The sequence below is a fragment of the Microtus oregoni genome, unplaced genomic scaffold (genome assembly GCF_018167655.1).
Source record: "Microtus oregoni isolate MIOR12 unplaced genomic scaffold, Mior012 000036F_ref0000092, whole genome shotgun sequence".
NCBI lineage: Eukaryota > Metazoa > Chordata > Mammalia > Rodentia > Cricetidae > Microtus > Microtus oregoni.
Genome location: NW_024543095.1, coordinates 6,507,414 through 6,524,181, shown reverse-complemented (window position 1 = coordinate 6,524,181; position 16,768 = coordinate 6,507,414). Strand labels below are relative to the sequence as shown.

Sequence of the window (16,768 nt, the reverse complement as noted above, 5' to 3'; positions counted from 1 at the left end):
AGTCAACTATTCGATCCATCATCCTGGTGTCTCATCTAACATCTATATAGTCTCAAAACATCTGGATGACTGACTAAATAAGACCATTTATTTGTTCATCTTAATTTACTGGCTTTAGATAGACTATTTAAATACAGAACTTGATTTATGACTATAAACATTACACAGCAGTTGAAAAGATATATGCAGAGGAGTTTTTCTGCCAGTTCGGTAGAAGATAGATACCATCGGTGCATCAGCAGAACTATTCTTGGCAAACAGCTCTCATTCAATTCTCCATTGTCATCTGTGGAAAGGAAAATAAGAGGTGAAGAGATGGCAGGGTTAATCTCTTCTTCCTTTAATATCACTTAAGAAAATACAGTGTCAACAACTCATAAGCCCCATTATATTTTGTAAGATTTATTTTTAATTATGTATATATGTGTAGGTGTGTCCACATGAAGCCAGAGACAGCAATGGGATTAACATACAGTTGTGGGCCATCAGACATGGCTTCTGGGAACTGAACTCCATCATCTTGAAGAACAGCATGCTCTCTTAACCTCCAAGTCATCTCTCAGCCGTCTCTCCAGCCCCAAGCCCAATTATCTTTTTTAGCCCCAACTTCTGCTGGTATTTCCTTGCAAACTAATGTAGATGGTGTCACCATTCTTTTGCTTTGCCACTAACAAATTTAGCAAAAATAAATTCAGGACACCCAAGTAAGTTTGAATTGGAAATGAATAGTGATTAAGTTGTTAGAACAGGTATGGCCTCGGCATATCTGAGACATACAAAAACAAGTTGATTGTCTGAAATTCAAATGTAAGTGATCATATCGCATTTATTTATTTGGGTAGGGATGCTTCATGTGTGGAAGAGAGAGGACAACTGTCAGGAATTACTTCTCTCCTTCTGCCATGTGAGCTCTGGGGATCAAACTCAGACCAAGGGACTTGCTGGCCACAGTCATTCTATATTTTATCTAATGGCCCTACTCTGGCTTACTTCTGATTTTCTATCAATTAAAGAAATTAAATGGGTAAACAAAGTTCTCTTGAGTGACTCCAATGCTCAATGATAAAATAGATACACAAACAGCAAAACAAATGTGTGAAGCACAATTAATAACAACTCAGAGACTGACATTGGGTTCAACCTGAAGACCAGAAAAGCAAAATAGCCAACCACTGCCTCTTTTTTTAATTAATTAATTTATTTATTTATATTTATTTTTTAATATTTTTTGTTGAAAAAATTTCCACCTCCTCCCCGCCTCCCATTTCTTTCCCCTTCCCCCACTCCTCTCCCCCTCCCCCACTCCTCTCCCCTTCCTCCCACTCCTCTCCCCCTTTCCCCACTCCATTCTCCCTCTCCCCACTCCTCTCCCCCTCCCCCCACTCCATTCCCCTTCCCTCCGGAGTCTGAAGAGCAGTCCGGATTCCCTGCCCAGTGAGAAGTCCAAGGACCTCCCCCTTCCATCCAGGTCCAGGAAGGTGAGCGTCCAAACAGGCTAGGCTCCCACAAAGCCAGCACATGCAGTAGGATCAAAACCCAGTGCCATTGTCCTTGGCTTCTCATCAGCCTTCATTGTCCTGAATAAGCATGGGATAAAACCGGACTCTCTGAACATGGCGGACAATGAAGGCTGATGAGCAACCACTGCCTCTTAACTTGACATCAGTATGAAAATGGCGATCCTGCCTCCAGGAATCTCAGAATGAGACTAAGAACGAGAGCTATCTCCTCCTTTTTTTTTTTTTTTTTTTTTTTTTTTTTTTGATTTTCGAGACAGGGTTTCTCCGTAGCTTTTGGTTCCTGTCCTAGAACTAGCTCTTGTAGACCAGGCTGGCCTCGAACTCACAGAGATCCGCCTGCCTCTGCCTTCCGAGTGCTGGGATTAAAGGCGTGCGCCACCACCGCCCAGCTCTCCTCCCATTTTTATAATCCTCTCTAGTCCTGGGATTAAAGGCTTGCACCACCACCGCCTCGTTTCTATGGCAAGCTAGAGTGGCTACTGGGATTAAAGGTGTGTATCATTCCTGCCTGGTCTGTAAGGCTGGCCAGTGTGACGGTCCTACTTTTCTGATCCTCAGGCAAGTTTTATTTATTAAAATATAAGCAAAATGCCATTACAAAGGTGCATAGATATATATGAGATATATATAAATGAAGATTATAGTGGATTGCGCAATACATACACACACAGAGAAATACAAGTCAGAACAAAGCAATCATAATTGTAGCATGTCCCACATCCATGAGAATATACACTGAGAAGTGCGATGGTAGAAGTTAGCACCATTTCTGATAGGTTAGTAGGAATTATGACTATTTAGAAGGACAACTAACGGCCTCAAAGAGAATTCTAATGAAAGGAGAAAAACATGGAAGTAGAAAATTATACAGGGAATATCCCAGAAGTAAGTAGATAGTTTGTCTGGAGTATGAGCCGTGGCCCGGTGAAGGAAAATAAATACAGAAGCCAGTGAAACTGGAGAGACAGAACGGGTCCACCCTCCAACACCAAGGTCTAGAGACTGAAACCTATTCCAGAAAGAACCTGCATGTGAGCTGAAGCAAGCGACAGCGTCAAGATATACAAAGGGACCAAGGAGGCAGGGGTCGTACCGAACATCTCAATGCACGTGCTGAGCAGTTCATCTAGCGTCGCTGCTTTCCCGAGGCCGCTGGACCCCATGGTTGTTTAGCCGTTGTCAAAAGTCTGGAGACATTTCCAGCAGTAGACAGATCATCTCCATCGTTGTAGCAGCCAGTGGTTCCCTCACCCTATGGGAGCCTCTGTTCCTAATTATCCTGCGAGAAAACTCTAAACAAAGAAGAAGGAAAGATTGTTGCAGACTAGATTTAGACCACATCCAAGGACGGCTTTCCTAGCTTTCCTAAGCCTGCCCAACTGCCATTGACTGTACAGATAGGCAGATGATCTCAATTGCCATAAGATAAAACAGCTGGCTAGAACGTCCCTTAGCGTGCACTGGGATGTGAGAGCCCAGAGGTGCTCTATCTTAAACACCATGCCTTTCTGCAGCTGAACAATTTTTAAAATGATAGCTTGCACTTTCTTCCTATTCTTACATAACAAGGCGTTCAGGAATGCCACACACTTTACTCAGTTTAATGGCACTGCAGATGTATTTAGGGACATACACTTTGGAATACAAATGTAGTTGTTAACATCACCCTCGCTGATCATGTAAATGTTCCGCAACTATAAGAAAAAAGTCTGAACTTTTCCTAAACTTGCTAACAGCAACATTATTACTACCAGGACTTGTCTTAGCACATCGTTATTACTGTTAAGAGGCACCATGACCTGAGCAACTTATAAAAGAAAATACCTAAGGGGCTCATGGTTCCAGAGGGTTAGAGTCTATGACGACTATGATGAGGAACATGGCGACAGGCAGGGGTGCTCCTGAACAGTAGCAAGACTACAGCCTGATGTACAATCCCAAGGCAGAGAAAGAGCTAGCTACAAATCTCAAATCCCACCCCCAGTGCCACACCTCTTCCTGAAAGGCCACAACTCCTAATCATTCCCAAACAGTTCAACCAATGTATGAGTCTATGGGGCCATTCTCATTCAAAACAACACTAGAAGCTTCAGTGCTATTCCCCAACTCTGTTGATGAGGTCTTTATAATGGATGCTGCGAGGCAGCAATTATTATTCTCTACATAGAGATAAACTTCACAGAGACTCAACAGTTTGATCCGAGCTATCCCATCTTTCAGGCCTAAAAGCAAGAACCCCATATTAAAACAAAACTCTGGCGTCCCTTTCCCTCATCTGATTCTCCCAGATATGAATTCTGTGAGCTGTCGCCGCACTGTCCCCTAATCTAGTATTAAGGGCATTACTCTTCCAGAGCATCTCAGAAAGATCATGCCACCATAATTATTACTCAAAGATGTAAGAGAAAGCCATGGGGCAACTGGAGATGACAGAATCTGAGTCATTTTCAGAAAGTGTCCCTGTTAGGGAGACAGTACCGTCTTATTTCGTAGAGCTGGCCTCTGATGCCAGATCATCATAGGAAATGGAGAAGCACAGAGGCCACCATGCTGTAAAGCAGTATCCACTTTGAATAGTGGGGTATATAAATAAAGCCATTAGAGACTCTTCTGGAGAGCACTTTGAGTCAAGGCTTATTTCCCTCTCCAGTGTTGTTTACTTGGCTGTCAGTCAATGAGCATCAGGCAATGCATTAGAAACAAAAGCTACCCAGGTGAAGGAAGGAATCATTCTGTCTTTGCCTTCTGCAGGCTTACAGTCGGCTGCAGAAGGCAGGGGGAACAATGGCTAATGTCCACAGACATGGCTGTATTCATTCAGTGAGGTCGGCAAAGGACAGCATTGGGGTGAATCTATACACTGGGCGTATATTGAGCCTATGGGCTTCTTCTAATTCCAGATGAGAGAAAAGAAAATTTCTTGTCAATTCATTCTATACAGCCATGTCTTTGTGACTGGGGTCCTTTCTGGAGGAGAAAAAGAATGGCTTCATGAGAACTCACACAATCCTGCAGAGGCAAGTCTTCCACATCTCATAACAAAACCATCTAATCAGCAAACATTTCCTGACCATCTACCTTCCCCAAAACCACCTCTCTCTCCATGCCACCTCAGGCTCAGCATGTCTTAATTCTCTTCCTGGGTTCATCTTTCTTCAAATGCCTAAGATCATAACTCTCCATAGAAAATTTTTCAAAACATATTTAATTTTGTGAATGAGTGTTTTTATGAATAAACAGAGTAAAAAGACTGCCCAAAGGTTGTCCGAATATGTGCAAATTTGTGAGAGAGATCCCTTAAATACTTGAAAGGTTTTTTTTTTCTTTTTCAGTTTGATTCACTAATTTAAATTAACTTAAAAAATTCCTGTAAGCCTTTTATATTTAACAGGGCCCATCCATAGTCATAATAAGAATTTCATACCTCTTTTAGAACCTTCTGGGCAGCACTTCCCTGGTTATTCTCTAATGAAAGCTCCATTAGTGTATTTAAAAGTTGAGACTGAACAATTAGCTGGAAATAGCAGTTTGTGGCTGTAAGTGGTTTTTCAGGCCAAACCCCAAAATGATTCTTGAGTTGTCTTGGAAGTGCTGAGTTCCCCATAAGTGGTTAGAAAGAACCCTATACTAAAGACCTGTCACTGTATTTGGAGCTGTATTTGTGAGCAGTGAAGAATCTGGTTTGTAATGGGCCAAGTGCACTGGCCTATTGGGTTACAATCTGTTTCTGCAATCATTAGACCTGTCTGTCTCTTCACTTATCCTTGTCTCCTGCACAGTTACCTGCTCACATTTCACTCACGTGGGCTTTATTGTGTCTACAAATGCGTTTTTAAAAACAAAGATTCCACCATGCAAAAACAATAGCCTTTGTGTCTTAAAATGAATGGTAAGGAAAGACATTACCTATTATCTCATCATGCAAGCATATAGCTCTCACTAATGTCAGGGTGTGCTTCCTTTGTTCTGCTGGGTATATTTAGAGTCGCTTCTTATGTAATCTTAATGGATTTGTTTTAAAAAGCACTCACAATCTATTTTCATACAGAGAAAGTTCCAGGTCTGAAAAGATGTCAAGGGCAGTTGTCATCCCCGGAAAGGGCATCAAGACTGAAGAACTGGTCCATTCAGCTCAAATTATAAGTGCTCTGGAAACCCTGAAAAAGAAAGCAAAACGTCAGAATAGAACCCAGTTAGTAAGTAAAAACCCTAAAGACCCTTAGCATCGCAAAGTCATTCCCAGAGGTCTATGTGATGATTGAGATTTGGTGTGAACTTCAACCTTAAGATCAAATAAAAGGGAAACTTATTCAAAATTTGGTGGCATGATTATTTTTAACCAATTGGCAGTTTTAAAATTCTACTTTTTAGGCACCTGCGAAATGGCCCAGATGGTAGTGTTTTCTACAAAAACTAGAAGACCCAAGTTCAACCCTCTAGATCCAGGTAAAATTGAGGAGGGAAATGGCTCCACAAAATTGACTTCCACACACATGCCATAGCATGTGGACCACCCCATCCCAGAATAATAATAAATAGAATTAACAAAACTCATATGTGTTTTGTTTGTTTGTTTGTTTGTTTGTATAATGGTCTGTCATATCCCTTTAAGAGACAAGCCCTGCCCACTCCCTCCCCCATCCATTGCCAAGGCAGGCAGGTCTTCCTTCTGCTTCCAGTCTGAGCCCCTTCCTTTTCTGTCTCTCCCCTGAAGAGGTAGCTGCTGCTGTGGTTCCTTTTCCCTGACCCATCTGGTTCTCTCTCTCTCTCTCTCTCTCTCTCTCTCTCTCTCTCTCTCTCTCTGCCTCTCTCTGCTCTTCCTCCTTCTCCCCTTCCCCTCTTTCTCTTCCTTAACCCACTAAATAAATATCCAACCTCATTCTGCATGGTGTGCCTATCCATCTGTCTCTCACCTGCGGGGACTGCAGCTCCTCATGGGACTGGCTGCCCTGCCCAGGTCTCTCACCCTCCATGCAGCTCCCTGCCTGAGACCCCGTTGCCTTCATGGCCTGCAGTGGTCTCATGGCCCACTGCCCACTGCTGCCCCTCAAGGAATAGCACCATTTTACCATTACAGTTTGTTTTTTGTTGTTGTTGTTGTTTTAGTTTTATGCACCTAATGTAAAATCTTATTTTGGTTATATACTTATCTCCATGAATTACTCATTTAGAGTTTCCAAGAATCGACCCAGAATGTTAACAAATTCTGAAGCACTTTGCTGTGGTTAATGCCACTCCAACCCTAAATCACGTGGGATTGTCTCAAAAGGAATGTCAGTGTTATTGTAGCTTGAGTTCTTGAGTCTCCTGGTAGTTTAGAACTTACTATAGTGTTGATAGTTTAAATTATTTTCAGTTTTTTTTTTTTTTTTTTTGGTTTTTCGAGACAGGGTTTCTCTGTGGCTTTGGAGCCTGTCCTGGAACTAGCTTTGTAGACCAGGCTGGTCTCGAACTCACAGAGATCCACCTGCCTCTGCCTCCCGAGTGCTGGGATTAAAGGCGTGCACCACCATCGCCCAGCTTCTTATTTTTTTCAGTTTTTTTTAATATTTAATTTTTTTTTTAAATTCCTAGAGATGCCTGGGGACATACCAACCCCACAGTGATCCCATACCAACACCTCACCAAGGGCTTCTCCTAACTCCAGGAAAGCAGGATTTATAAGGTGAAATGCCATATCTAATAAGGAGCAGTTTGAAATGATGCTAGCCTTATTAGAATTCCCAAAGATGGTCTTGTCTACAGCATTTTCTCTTTCCAGAAAAGATTCAACAAAATCTCTTAAAGACCCTCTCTTCTCATAGTACACAATATCGTTATACATATATGAACATGGTTTGTTTGTTTGTTTCTCAATGCAATTATTTTGGGGGAAGAGAACAGGACCTCACTATGTATCCCTGACTGTCCTGGAACTAACCATGTAGGCCAGACTGGCCACAAACCTTTTGAGATCTGCCTGCCTCTATCTGCTGAGTGCAACCTTGCCCAACAAAACACACTTTTTTTTTAATTTTACATATATCTGATCTTCATATAGAGATAATTTTTTGTAAGTACCTAGATTCTATAGCAAAACAGGTAGTATTATTAAAAAGCTTTAATCTTGAATTCTGTAAAAGAAATAATGCTAAGGCTCTGCCAGGTGATTTATATGACAAATACTAGGGATGTATTCAATATGAGATGCTAAGCAAGGTACTAGTGTGGCTGCTGAAGGACAGGGGATGGAGGAGATGACCCAGAGACATACAATTCTTGCTTCTATGCTGTAACAAAGAACTAGAGAAGCGGTAACAGTAAAATAACCTCTGAAGCACAGCACAGAGTGTGTTGGGAAGGGTTGCTTACTGAGTCTAGGACCTGAGAGAGTTTTAGCTAGGCAAAAAGTGGGCAAGAAGACAGCAATGGGGAGGATGTGAAAGATGTTTGGGACAACTGGGAGTCGGCTGTGGCAAGGGACAGGACTAGAGATAGAAGTAGTTAAGTCATGAGGAGCAGCATAAGCTACAAAGGAGTACAGGACAAAGGACAAGGGGAAACTATGGTCCTAGCAGTGAATAGCAGAGAAGTGGGATCATTCTGGAATCATAAAATTTCTTACAGCTATGGTACGGAGAAGAGACTGAAGAAGCATATAGCAAAGATGATGACTGGGGGCTGCAGCTATCTCTTAGCGGCTACAGTATCTGTCAAGCATGCACACAAAGTTCTGGGTCTGATCCTTAGCACTGTAAACCAGTGGTTTTCAACCTCTAGGTCATGACTCCTAGGGGGATCAAATGACCTTTTGACGGGGCTTGCCTAAGACCATCAAAACCCACAGATATTTACATTACAATTCATAATAGTAACCAATTTACAATTATGAAGTAGGGCTCACCAGAACCCGAGGAGCTGTATTAAAGGGTTTCAACATTAGGAAAGTTGAGAACCACAGAGCATGGTGACACATGCCAGTATTGCCAGCACTTTGGAAGTGGAGGTAGAAGGATCATGAGTTCATGATCATCTTCTTAAATAATAAGTTCAAGGCAAGCCTGGGACAAATAAAATACTGTCTCAACAACAACAGCAACAAAGGTGGGGAAATACAACCACCCAATAACAGAGAAATCACTTCTCTCTTACCCACTGAGTTGGTTCAGGTTATTTCATCTGGCAGCTACAACCAATCACCCACCATGATCACCACCCTCCCAACCAGGCATCCCACCTCTCTGGATAACCATTTACCCTCTGGTACCTTCATTACCTGCTGTCTTTAAAAAGATTGAATAAACAAACAGACACAACTACAAAGTGGCACTGCTATTCTCTTGCTAGTTCCCACTTCATAGTTAGTTTTTGTTTTTATTGTTTCAACTTTGGTCTTGTTGCTTCAGCTTTCTGTCCCAGCTTTTCCAAGCTCATCCCTCACTCGGTTCTTTGGATTCCTCTCTCTACCCTGCTTCCTCTGACCAGTTGCTTTCCCAGCATGCTCCATCAATTTTGTTCTCATTACTGTCAAAGCTGTTTGTGTCACAGACCTGCTGGAGTAGCTGGATCATGGAGGATGGGCCCTGTGTTTAGAGCAAGGGTAAATCATTGTCCATAGGCCATAAAGGATAACATAAAGAGCAAAATCCCCACATTTTACATGGCTGAGGATGAGTCCAAAGGTCATCGCACAATGAAAATAGTGTATTCTTCAACTCTGAAACTACATTCTGTTCCTGACAGGCTTATTTAATAAGATTTTCCCAGGTCTTAAGTTATATGCTACCTGTTCACTCATCATTTCCTTCTAAAAGAGTTTACTAAATTAATAGGATATTAACTAAAATTAGTAGGATATTTTGTCCTGAATTAAAAAATAAAGCAATAATAGCATGTAAAAATAGCACTTATTGCTAGAAATACAGCATGAATGTAACATTCTGGGAGAGTATCTGATAGCTAGTCTAATAAAATTCAAAAGGCTAAGTAAGTATTGTTAGCTTTATGGCATAAATAGCAATATAGAGGCCTAAAGAGGTTGAATTGATTGTCCAATAGCAAATTCCTAAAATCCCAAGTCTGACTCCAAAATTTATCCTCCTGCCCATGATCTGATTAAATCCATTTCTAGGCACTGTCGAGAACACATGCTCACGACTCCCTGTGCTGACTCTTAAGCATCTATCACTGGCTATATTGTCTATAGATGAATAAGCTTCATTGTTACAGAGCCTTGGCAACCCAGGGGAACACTGGTACCAAGTACCAAACAGGAGCAGCTCAGAGTTCATCTCACTCACAAGACCTCGTTGCATTTGGGGAAGCGGTGGGGGTAACAAGAAAATAGCAAAGTTCAGCTGTGTGTTTTCTCCTTAGTTGCTGGCATTTAATGCTACCAGTCAAATTAGTGCACTTAGCGCTAGCTGACGCAAGTTGAATACGGAAGTCCAGGGGACACTCTAGTAATAAACTATGAAACTCCAAAGTCCAACTCAGAGGTGTTTTCCTGGCATTTGGAAGGAGCTAAATGTGAAGTAAAGCCATACACACATGTTACACACGCTGTAGACACCCGTGGGTAGGGGCATACAGATGCATTCATCCACACCAAAGGCTTAGGACTTACTATGCTAACCCCATATTCTAACTAAAAATAACTTTCCAAAATGAGAGAGCAGCTAGGAAATGTTTGAGCCCAGAAATTAACATTTGTGACTTTGGACAAAATAGTTATTTTCTAATAATAATAATAATAATAATAATAATAATAATAATCAATATTTTCTTCTCAAGGTGCCAGTCTTGTCCTCACAGTAACCCTGTTGGTGGTCCTAACACCCTAGAAGGATCCGGTATGAAGTCGCCTGGAACAGCTACAGGCCTGCCTTCCTCTGAAAATTGTTCCACTTCCATCAGAGTAAATTCAATGATGATAATAATGGCAACGATGGTGAGGATGGTGGCGGCGGAGGAGGACACAGAGAAAGGGTCACTTTTAGTGTTTTCCATACCAGTCACTGTCTGAGCTTCTTATCTCCCACCTTCACCCCACAAAAAACCCACTCTAGCGGCCCTGCCCTTCCCCAGCACTCCAGTAGTAAATAAACATGCAGCTAAAATCTTATTGTTATCAAAATACAGCGAACCCTCATGAGAGGGATTCTGAGCTGATTCCTTGCCCCACCCCTCCCCTTTCCCTGACCCCACTCATACATTCTGGACAACTGCTCTACCACTAGGCCACATCTGTCACCCAGGCCTTGGATTTAGTGAAATTACTCATCTTTTGGTTTGTTTGTTTGCTTGCTTAGACAGGGTTGCAGTATGTACACGCTGGTTTTGAGCTTGCTGTGTAGTCCAGGCTATCCTGGAACTCATGAGTCTCCTCCTTCCAAAATCCCAGTTCTGGGATTCTAGGCATATTCCACCATAACGAACTCAGTTGTGAATTTTTGAAAAATTCCCAAATCAAGCCAGGAGTGGTGATGCTATCTGGGAGACTGGCTTAAGTCCAGAAGATTGAGATTAAACTGCATGATGTAGCTAGATTCCAATCTCAAATATAACAAAACTGCATAAGTAAATGAAACCATTAAAAAAAAACATAGGGGTCGTAGGCCATAAAATTAGGAAGATGAACATGAGAGAGGAGAGAATGGAAAATGGAATGAGTGATGGAAGGTGTGTAAAAAAAACACGTGATGAGAAAGTAGCTGGGGAAGGGAGGAACTCAGCCCCGTTGGGGAGGGGACACGGGAGCAAATGCAGAGTCTAGTGACACATATGTGTGAAGATACCACAATGAGACGCATCACATTATATACTAACCTAACAGTCAAGACAGAGCAGGGACCGGAGAGGTGACTCAGTGCTTAGTTAAGAGCACTGGCTGCTCTTTCAGAGGCCTCGTACTCAATTATCAGCACCCACCTATAGGGCAATTCACTGCAAGCTCCAGGTCCAGGTCATCTGATGTCCTCTCTTTGATCTCTACGGGTACCAGGCATGCATGTGGTGCACAGACACACATGCAGGTACAACACACACATGCATAACATAAAACTAAATTTAAAAAGAATAACACAAGGGGACATAGAGCGCTTTATTGTCATTACTAATTTTATGACCTCGGCAATTTTATCATTGTCAGTGATAAGTTTTAAAAGATAAACTTTCTTCAACTTTTTGATACCAGTTTCATGTGCACAGATAATAAATCCACCAGAACCGGTAATGAGGATTATTTTCCTTCTCCAGCTGAAGCTGTCCTGTGCTAACACGTAAGTGAAAACACTTGTTCCTATTTAGAAACCTGCGTGTTTATAGTACTCTTTTATGAGACGGTAAAATCTCGGTTTAAATTGCTTCTGAATCGGGGATTTGGAGCTAGACTTTTTATTGGAACTGACTAAAAGCCAAACATAAGAACTAAAAAAAAAAAAAGAGTCTTTTAAATTCTTCCTTTAGCTTTTAGTTACATTTGGACAGCTTGAAGCATCCAGCTGGAGGGTTCCTCTTAGTGACACTGCTGTTCTCTTTTTATTTCAGGTATCTATCCTATCACAAATATTTCTTCTTTTTTTTCTAAAAGGAAGGAAAACAAGTCAAGAGGCTGTGACATGGTTCATCCCCACAGCTAAGACATCAACTTCCTGGCTCCTGAAGTCATAGCTCATGCCTACTGAAAATAAAGCATAAGTTACTAGAACATTCTATGGTACCGCAGGTCCCACTTAGTTTCCCTAAGGTTCACTGACAGTGTCCAACAGGAAAGAAGTCACTCCGTCTTCCTCACTGGAACAAAAGAATTCCCGTGTGGAAAGTTGGAGAGCGCGAACCACAACGCGATTTTAAAATTAAGAAGTCCTGGACTTATGAAATCTTCCCAACAGAATTTGCAAAGTAGACTTCTGGAATTTAAAATACAGTTTCCTTCCATTAAGACAATATTATGTCTGGATTAACAACATATTTACATATGGGAGCTAGGAGCCCAGTGTCTGTCAACATACTGCAAAGAACTCTGGGATTTCTCAAGCATTTAGAGTTTGGTTCTCAACCTTCCTAAAGTTGCAACCCTTTAACAGAGTTCCCCATGTTGTGCTGACCCCCAGCCATAAAATTACTCCATTGCTACCTCATACCTGTAATTTTGCTACTGTTGTGAATCGTAAATTGTGTAAATATCAGTTATGCAGGGTCATTTGGTGTGCAACCCCAGAGGAGTCATGACCCACAGGTTAAAAACTACTAGTTTAGAAGTTGGTAGTGTAGGTTGGTTATGGCTAGCTTCCAAAGTTACACACTTCCGAGAGTCAGGAATCTGATGGTGACATCTAACCTATAGAGATGGAGGAAAAGGATAGAAGGAACAGAAGATAGCTTTTCATGAAGTAACAGTTAGAGGAGACCAAGAAATGGGAAGAAGCAGAAACAAACCCTAAGTTTAAAAGTCATGTTGGAAGAGCAAAAAAAAAAAAAAAAAAAAAAAGTGTTGTTAGAGAGAGAGAGAGAGATCCACACACACTTCTGCATAGAGGGTCTCTAAAAGTGCAGCCCCGTTCTTTAGAAACTCCCAGGGAGACAGATCCAGGCGGTGATATAAATCACACACCGAATAGAGGAAACCAGTTCACGGGGTGCCAAAGTCTTGTCTGGAAGGTCTCGGAGGGTGGAGAATTGCTGAAAAGGTGCATTGCTATTTTGGCTCCAATATAGAGGAGTAATAAGCAGGTGTCAGTCTCCAGTGGCATGGCCCAGGACACAGAGAATGATATTGCCAGGCATCCTAATGGGCTCACATTTGAGGGAATTTCCATTCATTAATTCCTCTTTTATGGCCCAACGCAGCAGTCTTATTCTGCCCATTTCCCGGTCTCCTACTCTATTACTTCGTGAGAAACTGTGTCTACTTCCCTCTATCTCCGTCTTTCTAGATCAAAGTTCGCTATGAGATTCCAGGAATAACGCTTGCCAGTTCCTAACATCCCTGAAACCAAGCCACAGGGAAGTATCTTCGCTAAAAGTCTTGTGAATGGACCTGCTAGTCACAATAGGATGTTGAAGACTTGAAATAGTAACTGAAACCAAGTTGATTGTAAATTTAGAACCAGAGCACAACAGCTTCTGCGGTAACCTGTGGGGATTTTACAAGTGTTCCAGTTCCCACAATATCTGACCCTTGCCAGTTATATCTCACCAAAACGCCTAGCAGCTTCTTTTCCATATTTGCTTCTGATTTGTACCCCAGGTCTAGTAGCACACACCTTTAATCCCAGTGCTCTGGAGGTAGAAGCAGGTGGATTTGTGAGTTCAAGGCCAGCCTGGTCTACACAGAGAGTTCCAAGACAGCCAGGGCTATATTGAGAGACCCTGTTTCAAAGAAAAAAAGGAAAAGAAAGAGAGAGAGAGAGAGACATACAGAGAGAGAGACAGAGAGAGAGAGAAGGGAGGGAGGGAGGAAGGAAGGAAGGAAGGAAGGGAAGAAGGAAGAAGGGAGAGAGAAACAGAGCATGTATTTATTGATCTTATTGTTTATCTTACTGTCTTCTTAATAATCATACAAACATTCAGTATTCACCAGAATTTTAGGTAAAAAGATAATTCCTCACCACTAAATGTAACATAAGTTACATTTAGTTGTATAATTAAAACTGAAAAATACAAATAAAAGTGTGTAAACATCTCATTTATTTGGTGCTACATTCTTTCATTGTTCCAGAAAGAAAATACATAGCATGGGGAGATTTCTCAGTGAGTGAAGTGCTTGTCATACAAGTGTGAGGACCTGAGTTTGGACCCCCAGAACCCATATAAAGCCAGGGGTGGCAACAAATGCCCTCACTGTTCCCACAGCGAGATAAGAGACAGGGACAGGAAGATCTGGGTACCCCATAGGCCAACTAACCTGCATGCACAGTGGTAAACAAGCATCTCAAACAAGGTGGGAGGTAAAAACTGTACCTGAGGTTGTCCTATGCTGTGCATATGTGCTATGGCATGAGCATGCCTGAGGTCACACACACACACAAACACACACACACATAAGTACATGAGCACACACAAAAGCACATGCGCACGTGCACACATACACACACACAACACATGCACGTGTGAGCACACACACCATAAAAACATTCAATGACTAGGAAAAGTACAAAATTGTCTAGAACTGCCTCAACATATGAAAAACAAGAAACACTTGAGACCCAACACTTCCCAGTTTTATGTGTTGCAAAAAAATATGTTGTCATGGTTGATTTCTTCTTCTTTTTTGTTTTTAAACCTTTCTGCCTCAATCCCCTGTTGAGTGCTGGCAAATACAGACATGGACCACAATGCCCAACAGGGTTATGTCTATCATGATAGTTTCTGTCCTAAAATTTAACGTTTGGCATTTGTTATTACTTTAATAAAATGTGAACAAAAGCCCAACCACCTACATTTTTTTAAAAAAATCTTGAAAATCTCTTCTGTCATCTAGACAGTTCCAAGCTACGGTACCTTTGCTGTAACTTGGACCATGTCTGAATCATTCCACCAAATTTTGAACTGAGGAGTGTGTGGACAGTAAGAGAACAGTCAGAATGCCATGTGGATGACACCAGCAATGTCTCTCACAGATGTTCTTACAGGTCCAAACACAACCCTGCTTCACATAGCCACCCCAAGCTCTGTCCCTAGCGTGAAGCAGCGAATAGAAGAACACAAACCCTGTGATGATGTCATGAATACTGCCCGCACCGTTGCCTTTGCACATTTCCCCCTTTTCTGAGAGAACCTACCTAATTACAGACGATAATTAGCAGCAAGTCTCCAAGCTTTCCCGACAGTGAAGATCGTGTGCACTATTCAAGTCTACCTCCTTCTACAGAATGGAGGCTTCTTGGAACAACACAGCCCATGGCTATATTTGTTGGTGCTGCAGCTGGCATTTAAAGTTTTTCAAAAATTTTTTAGCTATAGGTAAAAGCAATGTACAAACCCAACTTCCACTTTAACATCTAGTTTTTCTGATTCTTGTAGGAAAATCAGACCTGCACATCCTAGATTTGCTAACCACAAGGCAGCATTTAATTGAGCCAACCAGCAAGGGCCTCCCAGATGTCCTAAATCCTCACTACCTTCTGTTGTCCCCTGAGACTGAGACCAAGTGTCACTTATCATTCCATGATGTGCCTTTCCTCCTTTGGTAGATTCAGAAGGGACAAGCAGTGTCTTTTTCCTAAGCAGGGAGAGAACTGGATACCTGCTTGCTCCCTCTTGACATTTCCTCTGCCAGCCCCACCTTGGGCTCACTGGGTGGCCCTCACAGATTCAAAAGCTAAGCAGCACCTTTCAAGTTGTAGGGCCCCAGAACACTCTTACCTGTAGATTAGATAAGGGGAAGACAAGGCGGCTGCTGTGCTTCCTCAAGCTTTTCTTCATGCTCAATTAAAGGGGAGGGTCATACTGCAAGATAGATTTCATCTCTCACTAGGGCACAAAGCAGTCTGTTGAGAATCATGAGGCTAAGAAGGTTATGGGAAGTCCCTCTGTATATGTGTTGATTCTATTGGTTAATGAATAAAGAAGCTGCTCTCAGCCAACGGCTTAACAGAAAATAGCCAGGTTGGAAAAAATATAAAGAGAGTAGGTGGAGTCAGGGAGAAGCCATGAAGCCACCATAGGAGAAAGACAGCAGCCCCGCCAGCTGGAACCTTGCCGTTAGGCCACCAACCTCATGATAAAATATAAAATAATAGAAATGGGTTAATTTAAGAAATAAGAGTTAGCAAGAAATACGCTTAAGTGATTGGCCAAGCAGTGATTTCAACAATATAGTTTCTGTGTGATTATTTTGGGAGTCTGAGCAGCCAGGAAATGAACAAGCAGCCTCCCCTAGCAGTAGGTATTATTTATTTTCGTCCCTATTACCCTTAAACATCTATATTACTACAAGGTATGCAATTTCCTCTGATTTCTGTGTTTTTCTTTACTAATAAATTCCCAGGCAGGAGAGCTAGCTCCATGGATAAAATGGTAGGCACACAAGCCTGAGAACTAGAGTTCAGATCCCCAGCACCCACACGGCAGCTCACCTGTAATCCCAGCGCCGGTGAGACAGAGACGAGAGACAAGATTTACAAGCTGGGTCCCTAGACCTGACTCAGTGGCCTTAGTAAATAAAATGGAGTGGCAGAGGAAAATGTCCAACACCAACCTCTGGCCTCTACATCTACACAAACACATCCATCTGTACCTACACACCCATGCTTTACACATACACA

The 16,768-nt window shown here is 42.0% G+C and overlaps 1 protein-coding gene across 4 annotated transcripts in view; it reads right to left on the bottom strand.

The window, feature by feature from the left end:
* Nucleotides 1-16,768, bottom strand: part of Rasgrp3 (RAS guanyl releasing protein 3) — a 99,101-nt gene that overhangs the window by 37,224 nt on the left and 45,109 nt on the right. For all 4 annotated transcript variants that reach the window (XM_041631306.1, XM_041631310.1, XM_041631309.1 and 1 more), the window contains exons 2-4: nucleotides 5,552-5,677; nucleotides 2,614-2,812; nucleotides 184-286 (exon numbers count right to left, since the gene is read on the bottom strand). In XM_041631306.1, the coding sequence (XP_041487240.1) occupies nucleotides 184-286; nucleotides 2,614-2,683 (173 nt within the window). In that variant the 5' untranslated portion in view covers nucleotides 2,684-2,812; nucleotides 5,552-5,677. The remainder of the gene's footprint in view (nucleotides 1-183; nucleotides 287-2,613; nucleotides 2,813-5,551; nucleotides 5,678-16,768) is intronic.